The sequence below is a fragment of the Balaenoptera ricei genome, chromosome 11 (genome assembly GCF_028023285.1).
Source record: "Balaenoptera ricei isolate mBalRic1 chromosome 11, mBalRic1.hap2, whole genome shotgun sequence".
Taxonomy (NCBI): Eukaryota; Metazoa; Chordata; class Mammalia; order Artiodactyla; family Balaenopteridae; genus Balaenoptera; species Balaenoptera ricei.
The window spans coordinates 74,147,919-74,168,694 of NC_082649.1; the positions used below are offsets into that span (position 1 = coordinate 74,147,919).

The window sequence follows — 20,776 nt, forward strand, 5'->3', positions numbered from 1 at the left end:
TGAGTATAGTTCCCTGTGCTATATAGTAGGTTCTCATTAGTTATCTATTTTATACATAGTATCAATAGTGTATATATGTCAATCCCAATCTCCCAATTCATCCCACCCCCACCCCTTTCCCCCTTGGTATCCATACGTTTGTTTGTTCTCTACATCTGTGTCTCTATTTCTGCTTTGTAAGTAAGATCGTCTATACCAATTTTTTCAGATTCCACATATATGCATTAATATACGATATTTATTTTTCTCTTTCTGACTTACTTCACTCTGTATGACAGTCTCTAGGTCCATCCCTGTCTCTACAAATGACCCAACTTCATTCCTTTTTATGGCTGAGTAATATTCCATTGTATATATGTACCACATCTTCTTTATCCATTCCTCTGTTGATGGACATTAGCTTGCTTCCATGTCCTGGCTATTGTAAATAGTGCTGCAATGAACGCTGGGGTGCCACCATCACTCTTTTTTTTTATACATATTTATTGGAGTATAATTGCTTCACAATGCTGTGTTAGTTTCTGTTGTACAATGAAGTGAATCAGCCATATGCCTACATATATCCCCATATCTCCATATCCCCTCCCGCTTGAGCCTCCCTCCCACCCTCACTATCCCATGCCTCTAGGTCAATGCAAAGCACCGAGCTGATCTCCCTGTGCTATGCAGCTGCTTCCCACTAGCTATCTATTTTACATTTGGTAGCATATAAATGTCGATGCTTCTCTCACTTCACCCCAGCTTCCCCCTCCCCCAACCCTGTGTCCTCAAGTCCATTCTCTAAGTCTGCATATTTATTCCTCCTCTGGCACTACTTTCATCAGTACTATTCTTTTTTAGATTCCATATATATGTGTTAGCATACGGTATTCATTCTTCTCTTTCTGACTTACTTCGCTCTGTATGACAGACTCTAGGTCCACCCACCTCACTACAAATAACTCAATTTCATTTCTTTTTATGGCTGAGTAATATTCCATTGTATATATGTGCCACATCTTCTTTATCCATTCATCTGTTGATGGACATTTAGGTTGCTTCCATGTCCTAGATATTGTAAATAGTGCTGCAATGAACATTGTGGTACATGTCTCTTTTTGAATTATGGTTTCCTCAGGGTATGTGCCCAGTAGTGGCATTGTCTTTGACTTTCAAGAATTAATCAATGTGTGATATACCTTACCTATTTCTCTTTCCCCAAATATCCAAAAGCAGATCTTTTCCCATTTCCAATCCTGTGTGGGTAGTTCTCAATCTCCTTGAACCCAATAAAATGATTAAGATGACGCCACCACCCACTCCCACTGCTAGAGTCAGGATTTTCATCTAAGACGCTGAGGCCAAAAGATGCTCATATTTGACTAACATCTTGAATGTGAAAACGTTCTTCATTTCATCTTCAAACTAAGAATGTACATCTGTCAGCCAAGGGGTAGACTAGAGCAATGTGGAGAGACACATCCCACCTAAGACAAGCAACAATCCAAGTGAGTCAGCTCCCTGGGTTCAGAGATACTGGATCTGCTCGGTGTCCGAGAAAATTCAGAAATCCAGGTTCTTCATGAAGTCTCCCAATTTACTGACGTTGGCAACTAATTCCCAAGGTCACATGGCCAACTTGTGGCAGAGAATTATATCCAGCCCTCCAAGAGGCCTTAGCTCTGTGTGTGTGTGTGTGTGTGTGTGTGTGTATAACTGTGTATTTTATTCAACAGTTATTTACAAAACAACTGCCATATTCAGGGATATCATTTTAATAAGCAGATGGATGGATGGACAGCCAGATATTTATTTAAAAAACAAGTGAAAAAGCAAAACATAGTTCCTGAATTTACAAGATACCTTTAAAAAACTGAGACACAACATTCAGTCCACAACTACCATTTTTTGCCCTAAAATACTTTTATCTGCAATTGATATTGAATAGGGAATAGATTACATAGTCTTAAAACAAAAAGGCAAACAAAAATTCTATTTAAACCAGAGCATCTTCCACTAAGAAAGCCATGACTAAGGAAGCACTGTAGCTTTGTAATCCACAGGTAAAACCTCTTCTTGGATTATTTAAGAACCACTCTGCACTCTTGGGAGCATGGGGTATATTTCTGCAGCGTTTCTAGCAGGATAGTAATTAGTACAGCTGAGAAATGCCATCAACAGCACAAGTAAAATTAGCCTTTACTTGTAAAATTTCTCCTGGGAAGTGCTGGTGGCTCCTGTCTCCACCAAGCAGAGTAATGGGCTTGCTGGGTCATCTCACAGCAAGCAAATCGCCCCATCAGCAGCACCTGAATAAAACCACCAGCACATCAAACTGGACCGCCAGAACATCTACCTTTGTCTACTTCAATCACACCTACCTCATCCTAGCCCCATCCCCTCATCAAATCTCACTTATGAGTCATAAAACAGCACTTTTTTTTTCTTTTGCCACCAGGGAACTTTTTAATTTCCCTGAAAATTTTTGAGTAGCCTTAGAGTTATGGCATGTTTCAACCAAACTGTCTTTGAGACATTTTTTTCTCAGTACAGTGATACCTCAGGGCAGCGGTCCCCAACCTTTTTGGCACTGGGGACCAGTTTCGTGGAAGACAATTTTTCCACGGGCGGGGGGGAGGGCGGAGGGGGGGTGCAGAAGGTTCAGGCGGTAATGCGAGCGATGGGGGTGGCAGATGAAGCTTCGCTCCCTCGCCCACCTCTCACCTCCTGCTGTGCGGCCCTAACAGGCCTCAGACCATACCGTCCGCGGCCTGGGGGTTGGGGACCCCTGCCTCAGGGGAAACGAAGGTCCAAGGAGAGGAGGTGACCTGGCCAACATCACATCCTGTTTGGCATCAAAGTCAAGTCTAAGTTAAGTCTAAAGCTCCCTAGTCTGGAGCTTTCTCTTTTTGTTAAACAAAGCAATCTCCTTAGGATAAAAGTTACTGCTTTTACTCCATACCTACTAATATCTCTTTATCTGGACCTTTCCTGACCACCTTCTCCCTGGGTTTGAGGAAGAGAAACACCACCGGCCCAAGACATCTCATCTTCTCCCTCCTCTTTCAGACCTTGTTCAACCAATAACCCCTCTTTCTAGTGGCCCATTCCCTAAAAGTTAAAAATATGGCCAAGTGTGTCACACATTGGTGGGGGAAGACTCCCCAGACTCTGCATCCCCTCCAGTTACCACTCTTCAAAGCCGAGCTCCTTGCAGGAAAAGTATAAAAAGCTATATTACCACTTGCAACCCACTGCAGTTTAACATCCATTCTCACCACCGCCATGACGTTAAAAAAAAAAAAAAAAGCCAGTTCCACTAAACCCACATCCCTATTCAGCATCACCACCTGGATGAGTGAGACTCTGCAACAAAACATGATCAAAAAACATGATCTCACAGCATCCTGATCCTGTTTCACCCTCAGTCTTCCCAAGTGGATCAAGGCCAAAACCTTTGACTCCTCCTTTTGTTTCCTCCACTAGAATGGAAGCTCCATAGAGGCAGGAAGTTTTTACTATTACTATACCCTCAGCACCTAGTCCAGCAAATGGTGGAAATTCCATATTTGTTGACTTGATCCATTTCAGCCATTCAGTCATCATTTTGTTTGATCCCCTTGGGGGACAGCAGTGATATCTCCAGTGGAAAGTAGGTAAACACATCTAAAGACCAGTGGAGAGATTAGGGTTAGAGAATTTGATATGAGAGACCATTCCTTTGGTACAAACTATTAAAGTGTCATCATAAGAGTTTTAGCTGGACAGAGATTATGCAGCAGAGGGATTCAGTAGACAGAGATTAATAAAACAGGCCAAAGTTTAAAAAAAGTCAATCAATCAAACACCTCCTCTGAGTCCTCGGGAGTCTAGCTTGGTTGGATTAATGTGTGGAGCTATCTAGACCTGGAAGCCATGTGATCTTCTTTGGACAACTTGAGAGTTTGCCTTTCCCGAGAGTTTAGACAACAGCACTTATTGGGAAATCATCCTCATCTTTCTTCTCTATTACTCCCTATAGTGATACAAAAATTTATAGTTTCCGTCTTATGCTGCAGAAAATATTTCAATGCAGCCTACCAGAAAAATGTAATATGAGTCTCCCTTTTTCTAGCAATAGAAAAGTCTGACTACGGTCCAAAATTCTCCAGAGTAGCCACCTGTAAAACAACATGAACTGGCTTAGATTCAGCTAAGGGGGTCAAAATCTCAGGCAAGAAAACTCTCCTACCCATCCCTAAGAAGCTCATCTAAACTGCTTTCAAGAGCAGGGTATTCTAATTCCACTGAATCTATAAAGGAAGAAGAATAACAGGACAATAGGGAAAAAACATTCCCAAGACCGTAATATGGCATCTCCTTGGCATATAACAATACCTACGCATCCAGTGATGACATTTTAGAGATGGCATCTCCCCCTCCATCTCTCTCCCTCCCTCCTTTCCTCTCTCTCTGTCTCTCTCTCTATCTCTCTCTCTCTGTCTCTTTGTCTCTGTGCCTCTGTCTCTGTCTCTCTCTCACACACACATATTAATAACAGAAAAGGCATGTCAAAGAACTGAGCCAAAGAAAACTGGGCTGTTCTCAACTCAAAAGACGCAGAGCTTCTGCTGGGTCTGTAAGCACCCTTCCCTTTTGACCATTGGCATATTGACAGAGGTGTTCTTAAACTCATCCTTCTGCTGTACCGTGGCAGAGGAGTTCACAGAGCCAGGAACACACAGGAAAAATCATGGAAGCAAAATACAGTGCCTCCATGTAATATTAAGTACCATACTTACTTCTCTTGAATCAGAAAAAAGTTTTAAGGTGATCTCCAAGGTCCAATTTCTCTTTCTCCTCTTTAAACATAAGTGCAATAATTGGACAACTACTTTTTTGCCCTACCTTCATCCCAATGCTTTATGAAATAAATCTCTAATCATCTAGTTTCTCTTGTCCATTCTCTCCATTGAAAGTCTGGACTCCCCACCACCCACCCCTGCTCCCACCTTCCACCATTTTGAATATTAGTCCATTCTCAAGGACTGACTCCAATGCCACTTTCCCTATATGAAGTCTTCCCTCATCCCTTCTTTCTCTGGGTTTCTAAAGCATTTTAATTGTATGTTTTAGTGGCAGGTACAACTTTCTTCCCTTTTTTTAATGGGTCTTTTTTTCATAGGTTTTTATGAGTACAGCATTTTCCCTGCTAGACTACATTCTCATGGCAGGAGCTTGGACCTACTCATTTTTGCAACCACAAAGCTTCTAAACAGAGGGCCCTGTCTACCAATCAAGATGCTCTGGGCTATTAGTAAACCTCAACTCAAATTGGCTTATACAAATTGCAGGAAATCCAGAGGTGGGACAGTCTTCAGGTATGGCTCTGGTTCCATTTCTCTGCCATTCCCTCAGCTCTCCAACTCCCTTATGTGTTGCCTTTGTCCCCAAATTGGTTTCCCTCATGGTTATCATCATAATCTATTATTTGAATGTTTACTCGTGCTAGCATGGTGCTAAATATTTTTACATTAACTCCCTCATTTAATCCTATTAAACTTAAATCCTATTAAATTTACCCTTATAGTAGTAAATTTATACCTAAAGCAGGTACTATTATTATATCTACATTACAGGTGAGGAAACAGGTTCAGCCAGATAAGCTAAATTGCCCAAAGTCCCACAGCTGGAAATGGAACCCAGGAAATTAATCTCCAAAGCTGGTGCTCTCAACCACTGTCAAAGACAACCGAACAAGAACCAAGAAGGCAGGCCCCACTAATGCCACATTACCAGTCTGCTCACAGAAACCCTGAACGGGCAACATATCATATGCAGAGGGTAAAAGTGTGGCTGCCAGAATTACAATATAATCATAATGTATGAATGCCACTACACATCCTACAACAAGGTTAGGAAACACCTAATAGGTGTTAAGAAGGCATTTAAGACTGGCACCAAGTTGAGACTTTCTTATAGAAGCTAATCAGAAATACTGGATGGGATTTGAAAAGGCAATGACTTTTTCAACATGGGCTTCCAAGTTGCTTAATTCAGACTCCATGCCTGCCCTAAGATTACCTTGTGTACACAGGGCTGGCCACTAGATATTTCAGCCGACCCTGACTTTGACAACCAACTTTGGAGTTAGTCTGTCTGGGCTCAACCTCAGCTCTGCCATTTGCTAACTGTAACCTTGGACAAGTAACCTCCCCTCTGAGCCTTGCCTTGCTCGCATATAAAATGGGGATAATACTAATAGTACCTACTTCACAGGGTCCTCATGGGGATTAAATGAGACTCCATATGTGAACCCTTTGGCACAGGTTTGAAATATCATTATTCCATTTAGAATACACGTAGGAAGTGCTTTATGAGCTACACTGATATTTTTTATTCTTATCAAGGGAACATACTGCAGTCAGGTGGGTGTGCTAAATGGGAAAGTGATTCATAGACCTCACACACTTGCCTGAGAAAGGCAGGAGCCCAGATCTTCCCCACAACTCCCCCTCTCCAACCCCTTCCAGAGGCCCTACATTGGCTGAGTGTTGGGAGGATGCTATGCCCATTCTCCTGGATTCTGGCTAGGCTTCTAGAGAAGAGAGAGAACGCTCACATCAAGGACTCTTCTGAGAAAGGTTTAAAAAATTGAGCAAGAAATTTCCTTCCCTAGCTAAAACTTCATGTTCAAGCTCCAAGGTAGAGTCAAAAACAAGGTATATCACTGCTATGTTCCTTATTCACATTCTACATAAAAAAAAAAAATGGCTCTCAAATAATTTTCATGAGATGGTATAGGGACCGAAAGTGTGTCTCACACTACTTTAGAGTCTTCTTCAGCCCTGAGCATGTAACGGGGAACACAGTAGTTACCCAATTAACCTTTACTTTCTAACTCACCAAAATCTCTTGTTTCTTGCTCTATCACAAATGCCTATGGCATAATTTAATTTGCAGTCTTAGATTTATTTGCAATTACAAAGAAATGAAATAGAATTCTCTCAGGTGAACTGGGAATTTTGGTATCCCAAGACAAACGTAATGACCTAAAAGTCCTCAATGAAATATTTAAACGTATATTTTACTATGACACCCAACACTATGCAAACTCTTTCAAGGTAACATTCCTGAGGGTGGAAGAAAATCTACCACCTCTAGTATATTGTACCTGAATACATTTAGTGAATGTGGTACAGTCTATCTACAAGCTTCCACCTTACCAAATACACACTTTCTAACCATCACCAAAATCCTGGCACGTGTCCCCACTTCTCAGCACAAACTGAATAGCAGTGAGCCAAAGACATGTCTCATATCACCAAGAGCTCAGTCATGTCATTAACTACTAGGAACTACTTACTCCTAATACATGTACTTAATATTAAATGGCAATATCTAGACAGAGTTTTACCCAAATGCCCTTGGGGTTCAGAGCAGGGGTAGGGAGGAGAAATGTTGTGCACAATTCAGATTATGCACAGTTTCCTAGGGAAAACTACAAAGTTTAACAAAAGCTTCTCAGCAAGTACCTTGTCCCCAAAGTTTAAAATCACAGATAGAAGTTTTAAAAATTTCAGAAGGCAAATTTTATTTATTATTTGCTGCATTTCTAAATTTGAGCAGTTTCTAAATTTGGTCATCATGTGCACTATCCAACTTTCCATCGCATATATTTACTTATTTCTACTGGTTTCAGGATTCATTGGGAACTTTTATATTATTTTACATGGGTATTTCAGAAAGCTCCTCCAAGGGACAAATCAGTGAATCTTAATTTTTTTCAACCTTTTTAGATAATATGTGCTCAGGAGCCAATATTTTTTAGAACTCAAGCTAACTGTTACACCTTAGAATAGAAGATGTCAGATTATAACATGCCTAGTTCTAAAAGTCTACAGATACTATCACCAAAATTTCAACCAGTTTGGAGACCCAAGTGTCAATGAGACTAAGGAAGTTTACAAACAGTGGAGAATTTTTTAAACTTCCATACAGGATGCAATCTGACATTATGTAAAGGAGCCATATGGGTTCCACTAAGATAAGATAGCATGAACCTGGTATCAGTCAATACTACTTCTGGAATTTCTTCAGTGGGCAAAATCAGAGCCAGGGATCGACAGGATGGGTGCGATGGTCAAGAGATTCCAGAGGGCTACTGAAATAGCTAGTTATAGACAGAGGTAACAGTAGTTAACTTTCTTTGATTGGTCTTTGTTGTCCTAATAACTGAAATAAGGCAATCTCCCAATTATATGTTGCACAAACATATTTACCAGAAATAGCTGTCCATTCCTCCTTACCACCTTACCCATAGGCTTCCTTGATAGAGAATCTACCCAACATGCCCTTTCTCAAAGAGACTCTCCATAGTTCTTCTGGGGGTGGGGTGTGGGAAGGGGAGCACAGATCTCATGACTCCTTTGGCCACAGCTGACTGGATCTAGAACAGACTCTGATTCAAGTTGGGCCAATCCGATTATTGTTTCTCTGAATTCAAAATTGAAGTAGAGAAACTAAGCAGTATCTATTGAGCACTTGAATGGAGAAGACATGTATGCTTTCCTTTAGTGGCCACTTTTTCACAAGCGACATATAAAACCAGATATTGAGAGAGAAATGAGAGAGTGAGAGACTTTGTCCCTATTCCTGATCATTTTCCAACTAACTCAATTCCAGCCCCCCAAGACACCTGGTTATCCTACTTACCCTTAGAGTCTGGGAGGAACTCTTATGTGTTCCTAGTAAATACCCCATTTTTTTCCTTCAGCATGCTTGAATGTGTTTCTGCTACTTGCAAATACATTCTCCCTTAACCAAGAAGTGACGGAATGAATCAGTAAATAAATGAACTGGATTCTCAAAGAAGACAAAGAAGAGGTTTCATAGGGCAAAGTTGCTAAGAAAGGCAGAAATCAGGGATGCTGGGACCCAAGAGGGGAAGATCTGACTTTGAGAGACAAGATTTAGAACAATACAAAAGATAATTCCTGAATAGGTGTGAGCATCCCAGTGAGGTCAGAAATTACTTGAAGAGGAAGCTGAGAGATGCCAGTTGAGGGACTCCTAGGTCAGGAGGCCATCTATATACCCTGAAGTTCTTGAAGATGGAGACAAGGTCAGGAAAATTCTAACTGGGTTAATGAGACCATCCTCATTGGCGTCCAATAATCCATAAGAAAGAGCTTCCCCATCCCTGAAGCTCTGCTCTTGTGGACCCAGCAAATTTGTCAAAATCATAACCACCTTAAAGGATCTACTGGGCCTTTAATGAGCATCCTAAGAGATAATCTCTCTCATTCCTCTGCCACCTGTGGTTTTAATTTTCCAGCCAGTCCCGGAGTTGCTTCCTCTCAGCCTTCTGGATGGCTTTCCAAGATAGGAGCATTCCTTTGGCATTCTCCCCTGCTCATTCACTTGACAAGAACGTATTTGCTCCTTCCTGCTTGCTCTCTATCCTCTGTTGCTCCCGGCAACACACTCCCTTCCTCATTCTTGCTTTCCATCCTTTCTGTATACCTCCTTGACAACATCCTTAAGATACTGTCAGGGAGCACACTACCACTTACACTCTATATTAGGTCTTCCACTTCAGCACCAAATTCCCTGGTTTTTAAGCAAATCTGTTGTTTTCCCTTTCAAGACAGTGGAAAGAACACAATTTTGGAGCTAGGCATACCTGAGATTCAAATCCCAGCTCTCTTTAATGGTGAGACCTCAGGCAGACCACTTAATCTCTCTGTGCCTTGTTTCTCATCTGTAAAATGGGGATGCTACACGTCTTGCAGGGCTGTTGAGCTCATGCACGTGGAAAGCAACTAGTAAGTTCCTGGTACATAGAAGGAGCTCAAAAATGCTTATCCACCCTCCCTTTCAAGATCAATGTGAGACAGAAACAAAAAGCACCATAAAAGGTCAGTTTAAAAAATAAGTTTCATTTCCTTTACAGGTTGTCCATCTCCTTATAAGACTGATCTCTATTTACCAAATGTCTACATCTAAAAGAATTCAAAGTATTTGAAGAGTCATGGTTACTAGTCCAGGTCAAGATTTTTTTTAAAGACATCTTTCACAATTCTTTCTCACACAATGATGAGTCGTTTTGCCTTTTAAATCATTATTTTTACATAAATATATACATTCTGATCATCACTTCACTAAGTGAATAAACTGAGTTTAGGCAAAGTATCAAGAAAAATGAAGATATAGTAACCATCCAATTAACTCAGGGTTTCTCAACCTTGCATCTATTGACATTGTTGGACAGATAATATGGTGGGGGTGGCAGGAGTCTAAACATGCATTGTAGGACGTTTAGCAGCATGCCTGGCACCTACCCACTAGATGCCAGCAGCATACCTCACCCAGTTGCAACAACCAAATGTCCCCAGACATGGCCAAATGTGCCCTGGGGGGGGAAATTGCCCCCAGTTGAGAACCACTAAGTTAATTTGATCAATGTATATTGCAGAGTCAGACAGTACAAGCCCAGCTATGGGTTTATAAGACAGGAAGTAGCTGCTTAAGTCATTACTTCGTCTCTCCAGAATATTCCTACTGAAAAAACAAAATGGTTGCATGTCACTTCCAAGATACAATCAAATGCTGGCTTCACAGAAAAATAGAGAAGAAATTGCACGTGCCAGAATTCTGTTTGTCAGGCTGCTCCAGCTCTTGGCTGCATGCCCACATTCTGCCTAAAACCTACTTCCCAAACTTTTGAAAATGCTTTCCACAGCTTTCAGAACCTGACCTTTACAGCAGCTTTATCTACGTGTGTGTGAAATAGATTTACAATTTTCTCTACTCCTGCAAAGCCAAACCACTTATTGAGCCCAAATGCCAACTGGGGATGGTGGGAATTTGCACACAGATGTCAGTGGACTCCAAAACAACAACACAGGAGCTCCACCTGCAACTAATTATAGAAACTGAAATTGCACTCTGGCCAGAAGAGGCCAGGTTCAGAACCCACCCCATCTGCTTTGGCCGATAAAATCACTCTGTTACTTTTTCTCCTGTCAATATAGACTTGCTTCTTAAATTCCTCTGAGGATGTTGTCTATAGGGAATTTTATTAGGCAGTGAATACTTTGGGGGTGACCAATTCCCTCTGCCTTCCCTTCCCAGAGCTTGGTTTCAATAAGTGCCTTCAGCACAAGTGAGACTAAAATAATCTATTCATTGAAATATTCCAAAATGTTTTCTTTGGTTGATTGTGTGCTGTTGCTATCCCATAGCCAAAATAAAGTGATCCAGAGAGAAAATGGAAAATGGAAGTCATTTAGTTCTCCCAAGGTCTGGCATGCAAGAATGTTTACTTTCTTCCCATTAGCCAAGTCTTTCATAAGAAAACCTGGGAATAAAAATCTGTAAGGCTACTAATGCAGTGCACATGGCTGATCCTAGGGCTGACTGCAAGAGATTACTGAGGCAAAAATCAGCTGACATCTGTGACAAAGATGTATAGCTCACTTCAGATCATTCTCCTACATTCTGGCAAACAAAGAAATCAACTGTTGGATCCGTGCCATCTCATCTATCTTCAGAACCAAAGGAAGTTTTCACCTACCAACAAAAGGCATTAAAATTGTGGTTTCAGTCTAAGTAGGTCATTGCCTAAGTCTGGACCAAAGTTTTTCCACCTTTCTGGAAAGGTGGACAAAAGCTACTATTCTCTGAAGAGCTGAGGAAGACTATTTCAAGATGAAGAAGATGAAATTTTTTTTTCTTCTAAGATTCAGCATTCCAAGTTATGTTGTCATGCCAAACTAGTTCATATTCCCTAGTTCTAAATCCATGTGCCTATGTAACATTGGGCAAAACACACAAAGACACTCGCTCTTCAAATCACAGTTAAAGTGAAAAAACTTAGAGATATGACATACGATTGACTTCTTAATTTCTCAAATCTCTTGATGGGTCTTACAAGTCCTTAAGACATTTGTAGAAAGAGGGTGACTAAGGACAGCTCAAGTCAGTGCAGTGGACACCTGCTTTTGTCCTAGAGCATCCCTTCGCCCTTCATGTCAGTTTCTTTAGAGAATTGCTCCTCTCCCAATGCCTGCAGTTCTAATAGGCCACCAGTCATGGCAACACCTTCTCACACACCTGTCCCCTGCCGCCACACACACTCACTAAGTCCTGGAGAAAGAATATAACCAAGGCAGGACCAAAGTCCTTCCATACATTTTCTAAATGATAAATGAAGATACAGGGATCTCTTACCGCTTCAATTATGACCTACCACATGAAGGAGAAAATGAGGCTCACACGTACAGGCAGATATTGAGAACCAGAAATGAAGCAATGGGGAGAGACAAAGTCCTGCTACAGTTTGAGGCCCTGGATCCAGTCAACCCCAAGCTCCATACCTGAGCCTTTCTGCAATTTCATTGCAGGAACTAATAATTTCCATTTTCGCTTATACAGGCTAGCAGTAGCATTCGTGTCACTACTTGAGAGTATTGCCCAATACCATTAGTAAGTAGGTTTCTTCATTCTCATGAAGGTCTCATGTAAGGTCCTTTAAGGTCTCATTTCACCTCACTGAAATGCACCTATTTTTATGGTTATGATGACTGGTGATAATTAGAATAATAATTATCAGTTCATGATTTTCTATGTTTTATCAGTTAGGAAGGTACTAAGCTGCAAGTAATAGGATACCCAACCAACAGTGACTTAAACAACTAGGGGTTTATTTTCTCACATGACTAAGTCTGGAGGCAGGCCATTGCTGGGGCTGGTGCAACTGCTCAGAGATGGTAAGACATATGTCTCTATGCTTTTCTTGTCCTTCCTTCCATGGTTACTAACAGGCAACATATTGACACTAAAGACAGAAAGAAGGAGGAAGGAGCACTGCTGGTGACATTTATTCCTTTATCAGGAAAATAAAAGTTTGCCTAGAATCTCCCAGATTTCCACTTGAGTTTCATTGGTCAGTCACCACAGGAAGAGGAGGAGGAGCCTGAAGGTGAGCCATTAATCAGGCATCACTAGGCTATTAGAAGGCCCAGCCACTGAAGGAAACTTTGACCACACTGAAAGGGTTCATCCACTTTAGAAGTCTCAAACTTAATGTCGCAATTCCAGAGCTGCTCTTAAAGAAGCCTTTCCCAAAGTGTGGCCTTTATACCCTTAGTTCTAGGAATATTTATCGTTTGTGACAGATAGGATTTGTATATATATATGTATATATTCACTTCACTCCCTTTCTGCTTTGCAGGGAGTAGATTTCCCTGACCCCACTGACTTTGGGCTTGGCCACATAACATGCTTTAGTCAACAGAATGTTAGTGGACATGATGCAAGCAGAGGCTTTAAATGCGTCTATGTGGTTTGGTTGGATCACTTGGCGTCTGTGATCCACCATCAGAAGATAAAGCCCTGAATAGCTGCTGTTCCAAAGAGAATGTGGAAACACGTGGAACGTACCTGAATCCCACTTTCAGTCTACAGCCTGGTGCTCAGAGTCCAGACCTGCCCAACTAAGTTGCAGCCAACCTGTAGATATGTAAGGAAGAGGTAAATGCTTATCTTTTTTTAAGCTAGCAAGTTTTGGTATGGCTTGTTAGACAGCATTACTGCAGCAATAGCTGCCTAATACATAAATGCTCAGTTTAAGATAAAGTTTCATGGTCAAGTAAGTTTGGGAAATTGCTGGGTTAAACAAATTTAATAAATATTTTTAACTGCAAGAGTTAGAGCATTTCACATGCTGATATGTTGTATTAGTCTGCTAGGACTGCCAAAACAAAGTACCACAAACTGGGTGGTTTAAACAATAGAAATTTATTGTCTCGCAGTTCTGGAGACCAGAAGTTCAAGATCAAGGTGTCAGCAGGGTTCTTCCTTCTGAGGACTGTGAGGGAAGGATCTGTTCCAGGCATATCTCTTTGGCTTATAGATGGCCATCTTCACCCTGTCTCTTCCACTGGTCTTCTCTCTGTGCATGTCTATGGCTGTGTCCAAATTTCTCCTTTTAATAAGGACACTAGTCATATTGGATTAGGCCCACCCTAAGGACCTCATTTTAACTTGATTACCTCTGTAAAGACCTTATCTACAAATAAAGTCACATTCTGAAGTACTGGGGGTTAAGACCCCAACGTATCTTTTTTTAGGGGGGACACAATTCAACCCAAAACATAGTGTTTGAATTTCTAGGAGAGGAGTATCTAGTATGTTGTGTCTTAAGTTTATTTGACCAGAAGATCCCCTTTGGAAAGTGTCATTTCCCTGGACACACTTTGGAAACCTGGCTTTGAGGGATACATGGATCTCAGAGTAGTAGAAGGAATGGTGCCCAAAAGAAGATACAGGGATAAGACAGATCTGAGTAGTGAATATATTTAAGTACCACCCACAAACCTGATGGGACCCGACTCTCCAGGGATAAGCCCTTGATCTCATAAACACTCAGTACTCAAGGTTACTGCAGCTGCATTTAACTGTCAATGGACACCCCTTCACAATGCAGCTGCCTCACCTCCTTCTCAGCAGGAGATAGAATTAATTCTGTCACCCACTTCCAACTGGTACAACTCTTCATATCTGGACACTCACAGTGAAATGAATATTTTAGAACAGAGTTGAATGACCTCTGTTGAAACGGCCCTGCAGTTATATAAATAAAAGAAAAAATAATAATAAAGGAAACACAGAAATGTGATCCACCTCGACCTTTTCAAGTTACAGGCTCAAAATGAGAATCAATAAATCATATGTGAAACTAGCTCTAAAACTCATCAAAAACCCTTATTAATATTGATTTAGAGTAGATTATTTTCTATTGTGTTAAGCCAGAAATAGAAATTATCACATAACCATTGCTTAAAAGCCATAACATTCCCCAGACAGGTTTACTTACACTTCTTAGGTTACGTTTCCCAGTGACCTTGTCCCACTTCTGCACACACGAGATGGGTAAATATTAGATCTAGTACAATCTCCCAGAGTATGATGCTATTTATATTCATGCAGATCCTTGACTAGCCATGCGTGAATTAGGAAAATGTCTAAAAACTGCTTTATGTACACCTAATTTGGAAAAAATAATCCATTAAAAATACAAAGTTTGGGACTTCCCTCGTGGTGCAGTGGTTAAGAATCCGCCTGCCAATGCAGGGGACACGGGTTCGAGCCCTGGTCCAGGAAGATCCCACATGCCACGGAACAACTAAGCCCATGCACCACAACTACTGAGCCTGTGCTCTAGAGCCAGCAAGCCACAACTACTGAGCCCACGTGCCACACCTACTGAAGCCCGCGTGCCTAGAGCCTGGGCTCCGCAACAAGAGAAGCCACCGCAATGAGAAGCCTGTGCACCGCAACGAAGAGTAGCCCCCGCTCACCGCAACTAGAGAAAGCCCGCGCGCAGCAACGCAGACCCAACACAGCCAAATATAAAGAAATAAATAATAATAATAAAAAAATACAAAGTTAATAATTGCATTAAAAATCCAGGGATATGAAAAGTTAATAACCTATATGCACAAAACTGCAAGATATAAGTCCTTATGAACTTTCTGAAAATGTATTTTCTACCATGTTTTCTCTCTCTGATCTCCATTGTATGGGTAAATAGAACAGAGTTGTAAAGAAAAGACCACCATATCATCTTTTAGAGAAAAACGGGTCACTTAACTTCCCCATACACAGTTGCATTCTCTTGCCCCCAACATCCACTCTAACCCCACAGGCCATTAAAAATAAAAAGGGGACTACCTCAAGTGGCAGCCTAACATCTATTCTAAATATTTTCTCCTCATCTCTCCCCAAATCAGTCTACAGGTGTGACATTGAGAGCACGAGACTCCACCCCACTCTCCCTCCATCAAGAAAATACATCGTGAAGCAAAAAGCGCATTTGCTGGCATACAGATAACTCTGTATCCAGGCACTCTGGTTTCTACAAACAAACCAAAAATTCCACACATCAGTACTGCAACTCTTAGTATCTCAAATGTATTTCTATACATGCAGATCTTTGTGGCTGAGAAGTAGGGCCTTGGAGAGAACCTAGGAAGTGTGAATGGGAAGGGGGTCTGGGGTGGAATATCCATCCAGGATATCCTGGGCATCTACCCTTCACACATAAGAAATTTGGTCATAGCCACCTACCCATTGGCTCCAAGGTCTGTACTTCCTTTAACACAGGGCGGGTGTTCAACATCCTCCCTTAGATCTGGAGTTGGGTTCAGCTTCCTCTGACAGAACCACAAGGACTTCAAAATATACTGCAAAGGAACTGATGAATGGGAGACCTCTGTAACACTGCACATAAGGGTGAAAGGTCTATGCCTGTGATCATTAAATCCACAGAACTATGAATTTCATATACAAGAGCATTCAAATATCCTCACCTCCACACTATAATGGACCTGCTTCCCATTTCTATTCACATAGCACAATTCAAATCATTTTAGATCACCTGAATTTAGTTAGTGAAATTCTAATTATCCAAACACCCCGTGGTAGAACTACATTTGTTGTTGTGGTTGTTAAGAAACCGCAATCAAGTGTTGTTTCTCTCTTTTACATTCTTTTCTTCCATACAGAAAAGTTTAAGAAGAAATACATTCCTAATTAAGAACAAAAATCCTAATTAAACTAAATTACATTCTTAATCATTCTATCAAAACTAGTCATTTTTTTCACCTAACATATGAAGTGTGATCTTCTTATCATACTAAGATGCTATTCATAGCTCAGTGATCCTATAAGGAGGTAGTAAGCATAAAGTTAAGATCTCACATGTTGGCATAAAATAGACCAAAGCCTTAAAGCCCAGCTCTGTCACTTACCAGCTGTGTGAACTTGGGCAAGCTGCTTATTCTCTCTACATTTATTTTTAATCTGTAAAGTGAGAAAAAATCTAGCACCTACCTCAGATGATTGATGCAAACACTAAATAAGAGGATGTACACAAAGCTCTAAGCACAATGCCTGGTACACAGTAAGCCCCCAACTGATGTCTACTGATTGCAGTAGCAGTAATAATAGAAACAGCAGCAACGGCAGAACTCTGGATTCTTCCCCAAACTTTATTTCATCTCGCTCCACTTTCTGACAAATATAAAAACTCCACTGGTAGAAATTTTTAGTGCTCCTTCATATCTGACTCTCCTCTCCTTCCTGGAAAGAAGAGAGGACTACACCTCACACCCCCTTGCATTTGTGTCACTTCCAGTCCAAGGAACTGAGAAGCCAATGTGCCACCGCAGGCACTCTTCCTCTGCTGTAGCAACTCTTGAAGCCACGTGCCAAGATGCGGAAAGCCTGGATCCTGAGTCATTGCCTGGAGGAGAGCTGCCCTGGCGAGTCACTTGACCTGCTTCACACTTCAGGTGAATAAGAAATAAATCTCTGATGGGTTAAGCCACTGAGATTTGAGGTCTGTTGATTACTGCAGCAGGATCTACCCTATTCTGACCAACAGGTATTCATATACCCCTGAAAGGGATCCTGATATACTTCTGGGGGGGGGGGCACACTTCAGTTTTTTTAAATAACTTGCTTTTTGTCAATTTTTATATTCTTTACTTTGTCATACTACCTCATATTGCAAGTAAATTGACTTTTCAAAATCTCCATGCCTCTTCCTCCTTTTATATTTTTAACCTAAAAAAGAAAATAATTATAGTTTACTTATATTTAATATACAGATTAAGACCAGGGCTTTCACTGGGTCATATGTTGCATAGTCATATGTCACCCACAGTAACCAAGGTAGCCTGTGATCATAGTAGGTTCCAGAACAAGGAAGAGGTTCCCTCAAACATTCACTTGCTTCTAGCTAAGGTAACATGGGACAGTTAAGTGGAATTGTGGATATTACCGGCTTTAAACTGAACTATGTCTTACAAAATAGACAAGGGGCTTAAAATGTTTTTAGTCAAAGCAAAAAGGTTTTGTGTGTCATTAAAATGTACCTCAATAAATTATTTATTTTATCTTTTCTTTTCCACATTAATTCTTTGTGAATGTCAAAGAAGAAACATAATATATTGGCACAGTAGCACATTGTGTAATTTATAAATAAATATACATGTATAAGTAGGGATCTGTGCTCAAAAAATTTTTTAATGATAAAACCATAAGAAACAAGTAATTTTGGAGCTGACAGTTTTAAAAATGGCTTCCAAAATTTTTGTCACTACTTGCATCATTCCTAAACTGCTTTAACCATTTTCCAAAACAACTAAAAAAGGAAGAAAACCAGTACAGAACTGGGGAAATACACATAGCGATAACGGGACTTCATAAACCAGCAAAGTCAGAAAAAAGCAGAAATGATAGTGAAGGGCATTGATTTGACTTAGGAATGAAGAACAAAGCTTTCTGTTCCAACCGAAAATCACATTTCCACATCTGAAAACCAGCAAAGGCTCTGTCAGATAATCAAAGGGATAAGGCGATTGCTTTCCGCACATAGAAGGAAAACGAAGAGCAGATTCTCATACAGATCAGAAATGCTTCTACAAACGCTTGAACTCCAAAGGGGTGGCAGCCAGGGAAACAGACAGAAGCCAGCAGATGACCCCAAGAAAGGCAGAGAGCTTCCTTAGGACAGCATCAGGACCAACTATCAGAGAATGACTAGTTCAGCCAAGTTAAAATTACCTCCAGCTTCTACAGAAAGTTAAATGACATCTGGGAATTTTTTCCAGCCAAATGGCACAACAGCCTCTACTCCCCATCTCTTAGCATTTATCTCACTGCTAATAAGAGGTGAAGCTGGGATATAAGCCCAGGCATGTCTTACTCCAAAGCCCCTATGAACAGAAGCATATAAATGAGCCTCACAGTATAGGTAGGATTTGAAAATGAAGACTAGCTGGGACTGAACAAAAAGAGGCAGGGAGAGGGGATGCTGAGAAGGCCACGAATGGAAAGGAACAGAAGGGAAAGGAGGTGGGAAACTTTGAGTATGTGCAAGAATTACCAAGTGGTAGTGCAGGTAGCACAGAAGATGTGGAAGGAGGTGGTATGAGATAAGACTGGAAAGGCTGGCTCAGGCATTCTAGTAGAAGGTGCTGTAGGCTCAGCCACAGGTACACTTCATTCTGGAGGCAATGAGTAAGTATTGAGAGCTTTAAAGCAGGGGAATGGCATAACTGCAGGTAGACAATGGGAAAACTAATCTTGCTATGACATGGAAGATGGATCAAAAAAGAGTAAGCACATAGTAGGTGCTTAATTAATATTGAATGAATAAAGGTAGAAAGACCAGGTTAAAATTTATTGTGTTTCTCTAACATGACATCAAACCCATCCTATCCAATCCCATTTAATATTGTTCAGTTTGCTATTTAGTGAACCAACTTCCCTCATTCTAGAAGGAAATGTTGCTGGTGCATTAAAAAAAAAAAATCAATTCACCAGTCAAATGTAGCCCTCTAAATGTTGCTATTAAAGTGTCTACTCTTGCAAAAATCAACGTTTTCCTCTTCTATTCGGAAGGAAGTACATCTGAGCTGCTCTTGTGACTACTGAAAAAGAAAACAAAAATAACGAAGTATGAAGTTAGCCAATGAGGAGTGATCCCCCTCTTCTGCAACAATGTGAAAAGGTTATTGGAAAACAAGGAGATCACAAGCTGTAACCTTATATTTCCTATGCCCTCTGGTAGTCTCCAAGTTCAAACACATACTAAGCCATAGCTATCTTGATGATGCCAAACTTTCTTCTGCACAGGCCATGGTACCATCTGCAAAGCATCAACTACTCCGTGAGAAGCCAAGGCTGAAAAACACTGAGATGAGTCATAACCTACCTGATTTTCTTCATGGGAAACCCTCATCTGCTCCTTGAGGACAGACATCCGGGCTGCCTCTTCTTTCCTCAAGACTCTCTCCTTCTTGAGCTCAGGACTCCAGAAAGTCTTAATACTGTTCATGGAAGACCCCAACTTGCTGTCCTTGATGTCTAGCTCTTTCCGGAGGAGGTCATTCTCTCTCTGAAGTTCCTTGAGTTGGGCTTGAAGGTCTAACATTGTGCTATCCCTTACCTGCCTCAACATGGAGGGGACCTGGTGGTGGTGATGATGGGATGAGCTGGTCAGACCGCCATGTTGATCCGTGTATGAAAGGACATCTGTGTGGGAAAGTCCAGCAGAGGCAATATTGGGACTACTCCCCATAGCTGTGACTCGGCCTCCATATACAGCTCGATTTGTGGCCCTTCCCAGAGTCATGGTGCCCTTTGGGTAAGTTGTTGAAGCCACCCCCTCATGATCACTCAGATACATGGGTCCAGACGTAGCATAGGCTGCATTAAGGGACTGGATATTCTCCATGGACAGAGTCTTGCCTGTTCCTCCACCTCCCCCACTACTTGTTCTTCGGTGGCCCAAACGAGGAGACCTTGGCAAACGAGGAGATCTGGAAGGGCTACCTTCCAGATTGGTGATTGTTCTTGCACTTCCATACATTTTTCTTCTATTATGAGGTGCTACAGAAGAGAAGGAATGCTATACTAAGTTGGAGATTAAGCCAATATTTCCACTGTTGGCCAGAATTTTCACTGTATTCTTTTCATAGTCTGTACCAGAAAATGCATCCAATCACAGATCTGAAAAATGAGAAAAAAAGATAATCAAAAACAAATTTCTTTAGAACTCTGACTGTTAATTGCATTATATTTTTAAAAAATATATATATAGGTGATAGATTGATGATAATGATAGATGATAGAGTCACACCCATGCTTATTTAAAAATAATAGTGACCCCAAACTTTACTTACTACACGTAAACATTTTGTAAACTCCCCCCACCCTGCTCCCAAGCAAGATGAAAAGTTCT

At 41.0% G+C, this 20,776-nt stretch overlaps 1 protein-coding gene across 1 annotated transcript in view; it reads right to left on the reverse strand.

Moving 5' to 3' along the window:
* ERC2 (ELKS/RAB6-interacting/CAST family member 2) overlaps positions 1–20,485 on the reverse strand; it is a 743,450-nt gene extending 722,965 nt beyond the window's left edge. The window contains exon 1 of the mRNA XM_059940600.1: positions 19,748–20,485. Coding sequence (XP_059796583.1) covers positions 19,748–20,404 — 657 coding nt within the window. The 5' untranslated portion in view covers positions 20,405–20,485. The remainder of the gene's footprint in view (positions 1–19,747) is intronic.
* Between the last annotated feature and the right edge of the window lie 291 nt (positions 20,486–20,776).